Source organism: Bubalus kerabau, chromosome 3 (genome assembly GCF_029407905.1).
Source record: "Bubalus kerabau isolate K-KA32 ecotype Philippines breed swamp buffalo chromosome 3, PCC_UOA_SB_1v2, whole genome shotgun sequence".
NCBI lineage: Eukaryota > Metazoa > Chordata > Mammalia > Artiodactyla > Bovidae > Bubalus > Bubalus kerabau.
In genome coordinates this window covers 175,809,953-175,821,959 of record NC_073626.1, presented here as the reverse complement: position 1 = coordinate 175,821,959, position 12,007 = coordinate 175,809,953, and the positions used below count along the sequence as shown (strand labels likewise).

Genomic DNA, 12,007 nt, shown 5'->3' with positions numbered 1-12,007 from the left:
CCCAAATGGGGAAACGGAGGCCCAGAAAGGGGTGGGGGTGGGGGAACTCCCTGTTAGTACCAGAGCTAGAAACCACATCCCAACTCTGCCTCCCTCCCATCCCCACGTCCTGAGCCCCTGGCCAGTCCCTGACCCATTCAGCAGACACATAGGACCTAGCTGAGGGTTTCGGGGCCTTGAAGCTGCAGGAAGGAGGGTCGGCAGAAGGTGGCCATGGCTGCGGGAGCTGGGGTGGGAAGGGCAGCAGGCAGGACTCAAGGGCTCGGAGAGCTTTTGCCCACTCAGCAGGAAGCTCCAGCAGCTGGCGGCCTTGGTCCCAGAAGACGTGGGCCCAGAGGGGAAAGACAGAGGATGTTGGGAGCTGAGCCAGGCCAGCCCTCCAAGGCAGCCTCAAAGAAGCTAGGCCTCTTCACATTCTTCTGCTCCTTCCTCTGCCCTGACCCTGGGGCCACAGGCAAAACTCACTGACCCGTGTGGGCAGGAAGATGTCCCTGCACCCTGCCTACTCCAGCCTCCAGGCAACCTTGTCCGCTTGCAGTGCCAAGGCCTGCTGTGGTCATTCGCAGCTTTGAGCCTTTGTACACGCTCCTCTCTCTGCCTGGAATGCCCTTACCACTGCTTTGGCTTGGCTTGTTTCCACTTGTCCTTTTGATCTCTGCTCCTGTATCACTTCCTTCAGGAAGCCTTCCCTGACTGCCCAGCTAGGGGCTCCCCTCCCTGGGTTTATCATGCTCCTTTGCTTGATCTGTGCCCCCATTCATCCACCCAGACTGCAAACTCTTCCAGAGGGAGGTCTGACCCCCACCCCAATCCACTTTGGTGACTCCCACACTTGGATAAGGCAGAACCCAGAGGGGACACTGGTGAACAACCACACGAACACCCCAGGATCTGCTGAGATGGGCATCATCAGTCCTCCAGACACCCCTGCCCCACCTGGGCCCTGCTCAGACTCACCATATCTCATCTCTGTGGTGAACAGGTCATTGCTGCTCCCCGAGTGCAAATCAGCCTCGGCAGGTGGGGCGGGGCCCCCGGGCACCAGGGCATTGGACAGGGTGTGGGCAGCAGGCGGACCAGGAGGCGTGGTGGTGGCTGCGGGACCGGCCCCCGCCTCACCGGGGCAGCTGCAGCCCGGCTGGGCGAAGCCACAGGCCCTGCCGGCCGCGTGGCTGCACTCCTCACTCCAGCGGCAGAGGACCCCGCAGGTGAACTGGCTGGAGTTGTTGTTGTTGATGAGCAAGACCTCAACGAAGCGGAAGGCCAGGGCGGAGGGCGCCAGCAGGCGCGGGGCCTCGGAGGGCTCAGCCGACAGGCACAGCTGCACGAAGTTCTTGTCGAAGTGCAGGAAGGTGAAGGGGCCAGAGCCACCACAGAGCTCCAACCCCGAGGCTTCCTCCTCCTCCTTCTCCTCCTCCTCGGGCCGCCCCAGCTCGGACCCCGCCTGGGCCTCTGCCTCCTCGGGGCTGGGCCGCAGGCAGGTGAAGTTGACCAGGTAGTGGTCCAGGGGCAGCAGGCGAGGAGCGAAGTGGGTGCACACCTGCTCCTGGCGGTTGAAGCGCAGGTAGAGGGAGTACTTGGTAGGGTCTGGGTTCTCCAAGGTCCAGGAGCAGCCCGAGGCGATGGTAGGAAAGAGGTCCTGCAGTGAGAAGGCCCCGTAGAGCACGCCTGAGGCCAGGGCGGAGCAGGCGCTGGGGGCGGGGTCGAAGGCAGCGGCCAGGCGCAGGGACAGAATCACAGATAGTAAGAGGGGACAGGCTGGGGTCATCCTATGTCCCTTGCCCTGTGGAGAGAGACAGTGGTCAGTGGCCCTGAGCACAGCCAGCATGGGCTCTGACTCCCCTGTGGCCCGCTGCAGGTTGTAGCCTCGTGGCGAAGACTAGGTTCTTTTAAGTCACCCAGGTCCACCTGTGTGATCTTAAGAACGGACTTGACTTCTCTTAAGTCACCCAGGTCCACCTGTGTGATCTTAAGCCAACAGACTTGACCTCTCTGAGCCCCAGTTCCCTGACTTCTTAAACAGAGGCATGCAGGAGAGGGTCTGGAATCCCATACGTCCCTAAGAAACATTAGTTGTGACTATGACTATACCGTTCCTCCATCAGTCCCATCCACCACCAGCATCTCAGCTGATGTTTAGATCCAGCCCCAGCCCCAGCCCCACCACCCAGCTTGTATTATTCTCCAGCACGGCGCTGCTCAGAGTCGCAATGTGTCGTGATCGGCTGTGAGGCGTGTCACACACAATCCCGCAGTAATTGTCAAAGTAGCGATGTTTGACAACGATTTGCTTTTTTATAAATCAGAGCAAATCAAGGTTATTCTCGGAACAATGTCATTCTCACTCACTCTGCTTTACTGAGTGGGAGACAAAGGGGAGGAGTTACCACCCCTGTGCCAGGGACTGAGCACCGCCTAAGCCGTGCCCATGGGAGGGCATCACAGGCATGAAAGTCATGACTACCGCTGTGTGGACTTCCTGCTGGAAACCAGGGGGAGAGGCATCTGCAAAATGGGTACATTGTTCCCCTCTAACTCCTCTTCCCCTCCAAGGGGTGATCCTCCAAGGCCTGGCTCCCGGCCTGCTAGGGCCTGGCCCAGGAAGGCCACTGAGCCGTCTCCCTGCTCTTAGCTGCCACAGCCCTTTCCTGAAAGTCTGCATCATCCAGTTGAGACCACTGTCCCCTGCTGTCTCCCTAGGGCTAGCTCACTCATCTCATGAGCCTTGAAGCTCGAGGAGGGGAAACTAGAGTTCGTTGATTTCCACCTCCCCACAAAGCACTAAGCTGAGCTCCCAGCAGCTGCGAATGGACTCTGGGGAGGGGAGGGTAACTAGGACCCGAGTTGACAGACACACAAAGCAGTCACCCCCTTGTGGACAAGGGATGTGGGGGCACTGCAGGTGTGCCCACGGCCTCCACCCTAGCTGTCCGGATGGCAGAGAGCTGCGCCTGGGCTGCCTGAGACCCACTTCCAGCCCTGCCCCCAGAAGGGATCCACACTGCCTCCCTCCTCCATGCCCGAAGCATAGCTCACAGAACTGGATGGGCCCCTAGAGTCTGGTTGTTCCACATTAGAGGAGAAAAGATGAGGCTCCGAGAGGTGAGGCAGTGTGCTCAAGATCACCCCCAAAGAAGCCAGGCTGAGACTGGAGTCCAGGAACTGAGGCCCCAGCCCAGTTTCTCCCACATCCACCCATAGCCTCCTGCTCTGTCCCCTTCCCTGCTACTCAGGCTTCAGGCCCAAGCTCTACACAAACCTAGGATAACTCACAGGGTGTGGCTAGGTTGTCCCAGGACACAGCTGCTCCCCCAGGGAGCTGTGGCTGTTCAGGGGTCTAAATAGTGGCCAGAGGCAGTGAGGGGGTGGGGGACTATGGACAGGAATTAGAACCCCAGAACTCCAAACCCTGTGCAGCCTCCAGGGAATGCCTTAATGCCCCAGATCCCATGTGCTGCCACTCTGAGCCCGACCCCAGGCCCCGACCACAGACACACACTTGTCCATCCTGGGCCACAGACGGGAGCGGAAGCAGGTTCCAGGCAGGAGCATTGATTGGGGAGGAACCCTTATTCAGCAGAAGCCAGGATAGGCTGCGCCTCTACTCTGCCTGCCCCCAGAGCTAGAAAAGGGACCAGGCCCCTAGACTTCTCGCTCCACATCATGCCTGTCCCAAACCAACCGTCCAGCCCAGCCAGCCTGCTGCGGCACCAGGCCCCAGCAAAAGCCAGCGGCTGACGGTGAGTGACATACAATCCCCCCGCTGCCCCCAATTATTTTTAAGCAGGCTGCAAAATTCAGGCCATGGCTGCTGTTCAGTAGAGGGGAGGAGGGGGCTCATTATAACTGGCCTTGTCTCCCCCACTGAGAGCAGATCAGGGAATCTCCACGCACAAACTCACCAATACCCCTGTGCCCTACAGACAGGCACACAAAAGCGTGGATGCACAGACATATGTCTAGCCAGGCATTCTGCATGTGAAAAGATGCACAGAAATCAGCGTAAACCCCAGATGAGTGAACTCAATGCACACGAGGTGCACACACTCACATGTACAAGGCTGTCAAGAGCCAGACACTCATACACATGCATAGAGATGCAAATGTACTCTCTACTGTGAACACACACACAGGTGTTTGGTTCTTTGAAGCTCAGCCTATGACAGCTAAGTAGCACGCAGGATCTGACCTGCTGCTCCTTCCTTGGTGTTCCTGAAACAGCGGCTCAGGCCTCCAGTCCCACCTCCTGAGACTCCCTGGCTCCTGCAGACTCCGTAAGCTCCAACTTGCCCAAAAGCACTAAGTCTCTTATCCTTCAGAGCCACAGCCTGGCTTCTCCAGAACTGAGCCACCTCTAAACCCTACCCAAGCCCCCTACTCCAGTCAATCTCCTTCAGACACCTCCGCTCACATCAATTCTGGCATTTCGCCCTGGGTGTGTACCACTCCCGTTGTTCCTGCAGTGACGTAAGACCTTTTAGGGGTCCCTCTTTATATCACTCCTCACCCACAAAACAAGGCCAGGAGCCCAATTCTAAGCTGGGTCAGAGACTGCCTCCCCTGGGAAGGGACCTAGAAAGACCCCTGCCTCACAGGCAGCTCAGATGGTCACCAGCTGTGAGTAGCCTCCCTGAGCCTGTTTCTCCCTCTGTGGAGCAGAGACCCAATCCCTGCCCTGGGGTTCCCAACTTGGAGCCAGTCTGTGGGGGAGACCCTTCACACCATCTTTTCCCCTTTACCCCCCTTCTCAGAACCTCAGTCTCTCCTCTTTCCTGCTGAGGGAAGGGTTGCTGCCTCTGAAGGCTCTTTGGGTTAAACCTTAAGGTAGCTTTGCCACCTGCAAGTCCAGGAAGACCACCAAACCTTCCATGCACAGAGGCGGACAGGAGGGGTATGAAGGTCAGCTCTGAGGAAGAACTTCCCGGGTCCGGAGGCTGACGGAGGGGATAATCTGAAGGCCAACTCCCTCAAGACCTCTCTGGGCTGAGAGGGGTGAGGAGCTGGTTGGAGTCATCTCAGTTTCAGGGACCCCCTCCTCCAGCCACAGGCTCCCTTCACCAGCGTGCCCCTCTGCCGCCCTCAAACGTGAGAATCCCACCCTCTCTCCAAGCACACTCAGGCCCACTTCCTCCTTGACCCCACAGGCCTGGGCATCCCTTCTGCACCAGTGAGGGAATCCGAGGCTTTTCCAGCAGCTGGAAGGACCAAGACCAGACTGGAGCGGGAGGGGGCATGGGGGGTAGCGCGGCGGGGAGGGGCACCTCGGGGCAAAGAGCTGGGTCCCTGGGATCCCTGGGGTCGACCCCTAGCCTCCCGATGGCTGGAAGCAGGGGCGCTGGGTGGTGGGAGCCGGCTGCCCCGGGCCGCGGGAGGGGGAGGGGCGGCGGGTGGGGGAGGGGGCGCGTCCGCGCGCACATTCGTCGCGTTTATCCACCTGGCAGCTCCAATTCGCAAGCCCGTCACTCACCGTCCGCCTCCCCGGCGCCCGCTGCGCGGCCGAGCCCAGGCCGACACGCGGGCGGCGACCCCCACGCAGCGCCTAGAGGTTCCCCGCCCTGGCCCCGGCCGGGGCCTGGGTCTTCAAGGAACCCTCTCGCGGAGCTCTGGTACCCGGAAGGGCACACACCCTCCAACCAGCCTCGAGAGCCGACGGGCCAGACCCAGGGGAGGGGCGACCCTCCCCAGTGCCGCCCCTCCCTCTTCGGCGGGCAGAGTGTTTGAGGACGCGGGGGCTCCAGGGCCCTCCCGCACACCGCTAGGATGAGGTCCCCTAGCCCCCCGGGCGGGGGGCGGGGGGTGGCGGTGCCGTGCAGGCGGCGGGGGAGGGGTCGGTGACTCAGCCGCCCTCCGCCCGTCTCCCGGAACTTTGCAGCAGCTGGAGCCGCCGTTGCTACAGGAACCGAAAGCTTTTGTTCCCCAATGTCAGGGTTGCCCGGGCAGGCGGGAGGCTAGGACTCCCCGGTGGGCCCCAGACCCAGCCACGCTGCCCAGAGGGCTTCTGGCCCAGCAGAACGTCATGGGTTCGAGCCTTCTCTCTCCCCATTGCCCGCCAAAGCCAGGTCTCTTCCAGATCTTGGGGGCCCTCTAGCCAAGTTGCCCCCTGACTCTGACCTGGAACACTAACTGCCCTGGAAACTTCCTGATTTCAACCTCTCCTCCCTCGGGGGGAGGTAGTGGCTCTTCTGTGCCCCCATTTGCTCCTCTGGGACTGATTCCCCACGTGGGCCCCCACTAAGAGGCAGCCTACCTTGGGGGACCTTGGCTGGGGTTCCTCCACCTCCCCAGCCTCTGCACTTGAGCCAGTATTTCAGAGGCCTTGGCTTTTCACAGATGCCCCTCTGATCACACAGGAGTCTAGCAGGGATGTTGAAGGATGGGTGAGGACCCTGGACCCATCATGATGGGCCCTGGAGCTGTTTTCTGGCTTTATTATCCTGGAGGCTGGAACAGTGTCACAGAACTTGTCCTGCCTTTCTCCTATGGGATTAGGAGTGGTGTGGAGTGGAGAGGGGCTTGACCTTGGCCTTGAAGAGGAAATAGCCCAACATGCCTATCATTGTCAAGCATTATTAGGTGCTAGACTCTCTATACACATCTACCTAATACCATTAGATACCATTAGATATATGAGGCAGTTATCACTGACCCATTTTATGGAGGACCAACTGAGACTCAAAAAGGTTATATAGCTTGCCCAGGTCACACAGGTTACTCAGCTCCATTTCCTGGAGGTTGGGAGAGAGAGAAGAGGGCAGGGACTAGCTGGGACCTCACTGTGGGTTAGAGAAATGCCTGCCACACACACCCACCCCAGACTGGACCTAGCTCCTTCTGAAGAGTGATGGGGGAGGAGGAAAGAAAAGCTGAGGGGAAGGCAGACAAGGGAAGAAGAGGGGAGAAATCTGTCAGTCTTGGTCCAGGGAAGACCCTACCTCAAGCCCCACTCCCCCAACTAGGGCACACCCTGCAGGGTCCACACTGACCCTCACCCCTGTGGCAGCTCCAGAGATGCTCCCTAGGTCCCCTTTCTGTCCCAGGCAAGGCCAAGTGGATTTCCCCCACTGCCCCACTACTTCAGGCCCAAGACAGAGCCCACCTTTGCCCCCACCCCCACCTAGTGGGTCCTGCCATGGGGTAGAGAGACAGAGGCTCCCCGGGGACACCTGCCCAAGCCCAAACAATCCCAACCAGACCACCTCAAATCCAGGGGCCAGTCCTGCTGGTCTGTACCTGGGGGCTCACAGGGCTCCTGGGATAAGCCCTTCTGCCCACCCCACACCCCATCCCCAGAGCATATGGCCAGACAACCAGGACTGTTCCCGCACTGCTAGCACGAGGGGGCACCCGGCCTCGCCCACCAACCTCCTCTCCTCAGGGACTTCCCAGTGCCGTCCCGCAGCCACCGCTGATGCTAGGGCTGCGGAAACCCAGGGTTGCCCGCGGGAGGAAAAGGGGCGGCGGGTCCAGGACTGCGGGCAGGGGGCGCCAGAGGACGCCCAGGGGCCCGGCCGGCAGCTGGCGAGGCGGGCAGGCGGGCAGCATCTCTTGGCCCGGGAGCCCCTCCCCCCGCGGGCACCAGACCCTTCGCCCGCTCCGCACTGGCCGTGGCGCGGAGGACTTCCCTCGGACCCAGCTGACTGCGGGAGTGGCCGCCAACTTCAGAGCCTACAACCCGCACCCTCCCCCCATCGTGTCAGCCCCCGGGGCTGCGGGAGGGTGCGTTTGGTGCCCAGCTCTATGCCCTGGGGGTGGAAGGAGAGGAATGGGGGATGGACAGAGAGACTCTGACCAAAGATGGACAAGGGAGGCAGGGATGCGGGGCCAGTCGAGATCCCAGGCTGGAGAGGAGGGGGCTCGGAGTAGACATGGGGGACACGGCCCCAAGTCCAGGCTGAGGGGGAGGGGACTTGCAGCAGAGATTGGTGAGGGATAGCGGGACGCCCGGGCAGATATGGGGGAGGGGGCAATCAGGGCAGAAATAAGAGGGGGAAGCATGGTCGGGTAACCGGCGCGGGGAAAGGCAGTAACTCTGGGCAGACATGGACGGGGACAGGAAGGACTCTGTGCATAGATGAAGCGGAGGGGAGGAGCAGGCTTCAGCCCCAGACGAGGAGGGGGGATTAACGGGGGAGACACAGTCGAGTTGCAGGTTGGATAGAGGGATTCTATTCAAGGGTGGGGGCGCAACCCCGGATCCAGGCTCAGATCGGGAAAAGACTCGAGGCAACGATGGGGATAGGTCTGGGTCAGAGCTGGGGGACGAGGGCGAGGGGCTTTGGCAGAGGTGGGTAAGGAGGAGGGGGACAGAAAAGGGACTCACCAGAGATGAAGGGGACCTCGGCCCCAGGCTTGTAAGTTCCCAAACAGATGCGAGTGGGTAAATAGATGCTGAACGAACTCAGTTGGGGCGGGGGAGAATTCAGCAGAGGTGGGTTGGGGGAGTGCCCCTAGTCCGGGCCGGTGAGGAAATCGGGACCGCGCCGGGATGGCTCGGTGCGGGCCCGGTCGCGGTCTGGGGCCGAGCACTCACCTGGGCGCCGTCAGCAGCAGGAGCGGGGGCCGGCGCTGGCGGAGGCGGCCACGGGGCGCAAGTTTGCCATCCCTAAGGCGGGGGCTTGGCCGGGCGCGGGGCAGCTAGCTGCAGCCGCGCGAAGGGCCGAGGCTCCCGCTCCGCGGAGCGGCGGGTGCAGAAAAGGCGCCGCGGAGCCGCGCGGGGCGGGCGGGCGCCGGGCCGGGCGCGGGCTCCTGCCGCCGCCTCCTCGCCACGCCGCCCCCCACCCCCCGGCTCCCCGCTCCCCCGCCCTGAGCACCGCCCGCGCCGCGCGCCGCCTCCTATTCGCGGGCGGCGGCCGCAGCCCAGGGCTCTGGAAACCGGCGCCGCATCCTCCTCGGTCTCCGAGCGCCGCCGCGGCCAAACCGGGTTCCTCCGGCCGCTCCGGCCGCTGCCCGCAGCGCGCGCCGGGCCGAGTGACGGCCGAGGCGGGACGCGGCGCCTGCGCGGGCCGGGCCCGGGAGGGGGCGCGCGCCGGGCTGGGCGCGAGGAGCCGCGGGAGAAGGGGCGGGAGAGGGGTGAGGGGGGTGGGGGCGACGCGCGCCGCCTCCTGTTAAAGGGGGAGCAGCGCCAGCCAAGCCAAGCACACCCTCCCCCTCCCCGCCCTGGGCCCCCGGCGCCGGCGCGGGAGAAGCCCCGGGTAAGCCCCCGCCCCTCCCTCGGCCTCCTGGACCGCAGGATGAGGCGATCCGCGACACCACTCCGGAGATACCCCAGGCCTGAGGCATCTCGCGCAACCAGGGTCTCTGGGACCCTGAGGGCTGAAGCGTTACCACCCCCCTTTCCCCGTGTGTACTGCAAATTGCATATCCCTGTGCATGCAGGTGCCACTCGTGTGCGCTGAACTTTGCATATGCTTATGCATACAGGTGCCCTGTGTGTGCCCTGCAATGTTGCCTCGCTCTGCATGCCACCGCTACACACACGCACGGTGCGTTAACGTGTGCTCAGGTCCTGAATGCATGTTGCTTGTTCCTGTGGGTAAGGATGCTATATATGTGCAAGCTTCCAAGTGCCACATATGTGCTGAATGCTGCGCATCACTTGTATGTAGGAGCCACACATGTTCACTGCAGTGTGCTCTGTTTGGTGCATACTCTTGTGTAAACTGGACCGTGTTGCATGTCCCTAGGCACGGGGATGCTACACGTGTGCGGTGTGTTACATGTTTTCCTGAGTGCCTGTCTGTTCCCTCAAGTGCCTTTCCCTGTGCCAGGGGCGCCCCCATGATGCATCTGTTTGTGTAGAAGCAGCAGAAACCTACAGGCCCGCCCCCTCCCCATCCTGGCAATGCACCCAGGAACAGTTGGGTGGGGCCAGAGCCCACACGGTAAAGACGGCACTCAGGGAGATGCCCATGGCTCGGGGCCCTGGTGGGGCAGTTTGTGGCCTGGGCTTGTTGCCACCAGGAAGGTGGGCAGACCAGGGACACACCACTTCCTCCAAAGACAAGTAGGTTAATCGGAGGGGTCTAGTCAGAGGAGTAGCCAGCAGGGGGCAGCTTTGCAGTGAGGGTGGGATGGTTTCAGGAACTCTACTTTTTGAAGATTATCTGACCAGGAGGAGGCCAAACCTGGAGATCAAGGAAGTCCCCAGTCCACCCAATCCCAACCTCACCTCTCTATGGGAGCACCTTGAATTTGTGTCTCCTGGTTATGGGGCAGGATAAGACCACTTCTTCCCAGGGGACAGTACCTGAGAAAAAGCCCCCCCCAACCCCGCCCCGTTCCCTCCCTCCGTCTCTCGTCTCTCCAGCAGCCTCCGTGACATTTGTTATGAGTGATTGTGAGAGATTATCGACTTTAATAGAAGGAGGTAATAAGGGGTGATGAAGGAATCTCACCTGTCACCTTAAGGGAATTTATGAGGTTGGATGAAGCAGGCAGGAGGGCTGGCACCTTTCCTTTCCCAGCGAGAGCCCAAGGAGGCCTGTGCCTTGAGGCAGGGTTCTTTCTGGGCACCCTCAAGCACACCCCAGGTCTCTAGGTTTGGAGGTTCAGCTGCAGAGGGGAAAGCTATGCCCAAGCGGGCCTTGCCATCTGCACGGTGTGTTGAGAGCCATCCCAAGGGCAGTGGGTGATCCTGGGCCTCCTTACTTGGGCACTGAGAGGGGCAATGGGGTGGCTGGAGTTGAGGTCCTAAGGAGATAGGCAAAGGTGAGGAGAGTGCTCAGGACACGGGATGCCCACAACGAGGTAAGGACCCTGTCCTTCACAGCTCCAGCCCCTTCCACTCCTACCCGGAGCCTGCCTTCCTCCCTATGAATATTCATTACATTAGCATACTAAAGCCCCAGAGCCCAGAGAAACCCGGGGAAGGTCTCTTGCAGATGTGATGCAGCTGGATCCCTGAGGCCCTCCCCCTTTGCCTAGGATGCAGCTGGGTGCAGGGGATTGGGAGGCTTGGCTCCTGAAAGACAGCAGGCTTTTGTCTATTTCTCTATGCCTTGGTAGCCCTCAGAGTTCTTGACCCCATTCTTCCAGCCACAAAAACATATGCGTAGAGGAGACAGGTGGTCAGACAGAGAGAGGGACTGACAGAGATGGTACCCATACTTGTTGATTGGGGCAGGGTGGGGAAATCAGCAAGGCAGGAGGGCCTGTGGGAGCAGGGTAGAGAGAGCAGGACCTCCCAGGGGTTGTGCAGAAGCAGGTTGAGTTAGGTGAAACCTCCAGAAGGCTCTCTCAAGGTGCCTCTCTGCACTGGGGCTTCCCCACCTCCTTTTCCAGGAGCCCCTACCCTTCTACACTCACTCTGGTGATAATGCGGCCCAGGAGGACTTGGAGTAATTATAAATCGTTTCCATATTCAAATCCAGCTGGTTGAAGAGAAATTACTTCTCTGATAGCCCTGGCAGGGGTGGGAACAACAAGTCTTAGCCCCAGGAGGGCCTGCAGGGAACCTGGCTCAGAACCTGGGCCAGGTAAGGGGTATCAGCCAGAGCTTGAGCACAGAGGGCTTGTGGGGGGTGAAGAGACATCTCCCATGGGTCCCCACCCCACAGACTTGACAAGGACAATGACTCCAGCCCTTCAGCCCCATGGGGGCCCCTTCAGGGACCTCTGATGGGATGGAGGGGGCTGATCCCACAAGGGCACCTAGCAGCCACGCTGTCATGCCTGCTCTCATAGTGCCACGCTGGAGGACCTTGAGAAAATCCTTCAGCTTTCTGAGCCTCTGTTTCCTTATCTGTGAAATGGTATAAATGAGCTCGGATTAAAAACATGGATTAGCAAGAGCTATGCCCCTGAGGAGGGCCTTTTTAAAATAATTTTGATTACCAATTAATTTGTATCCTTTTTAACAGTAAACATCACCAGTGACCCAGGCAAGAGACAGCACAGTCCTTAGTGGGACAGCACAGGAGGGGACAGTGGGTCGAGGGGGCAACAACCCCAGCCTTGTGCGCTTGGTCTCAGCCCTGCCTCCCGCTGGACCAGCCTCCGCTATGCTTCG

General features: G+C 60.7%; 1 protein-coding gene across 1 annotated transcript in view; it reads right to left on the bottom strand.

The window, feature by feature from the left end:
• Nucleotides 1-11,104, bottom strand: part of ADGRB2 (adhesion G protein-coupled receptor B2) — a 39,057-nt gene extending 27,953 nt beyond the window's left edge. Inside the window, exons 1-10 of the mRNA XM_055574486.1 lie at nucleotides 11,090-11,104; nucleotides 10,648-10,689; nucleotides 8,779-9,101; nucleotides 8,531-8,602; nucleotides 7,582-7,637; nucleotides 7,390-7,469; nucleotides 6,647-6,725; nucleotides 5,468-5,555; nucleotides 5,099-5,195; nucleotides 958-1,783 (exon numbers count right to left, since the gene is read on the bottom strand). Coding sequence (XP_055430461.1) covers nucleotides 958-1,783; nucleotides 5,099-5,195; nucleotides 5,468-5,555; nucleotides 6,647-6,725; nucleotides 7,390-7,469; nucleotides 7,582-7,637; nucleotides 8,531-8,602; nucleotides 8,779-9,101; nucleotides 10,648-10,689; nucleotides 11,090-11,104 — 1,678 coding nt within the window. The remainder of the gene's footprint in view (nucleotides 1-957; nucleotides 1,784-5,098; nucleotides 5,196-5,467; nucleotides 5,556-6,646; nucleotides 6,726-7,389; nucleotides 7,470-7,581; nucleotides 7,638-8,530; nucleotides 8,603-8,778; nucleotides 9,102-10,647; nucleotides 10,690-11,089) is intronic.
• Nucleotides 11,105-12,007: the final 903 nt, after the last annotated feature.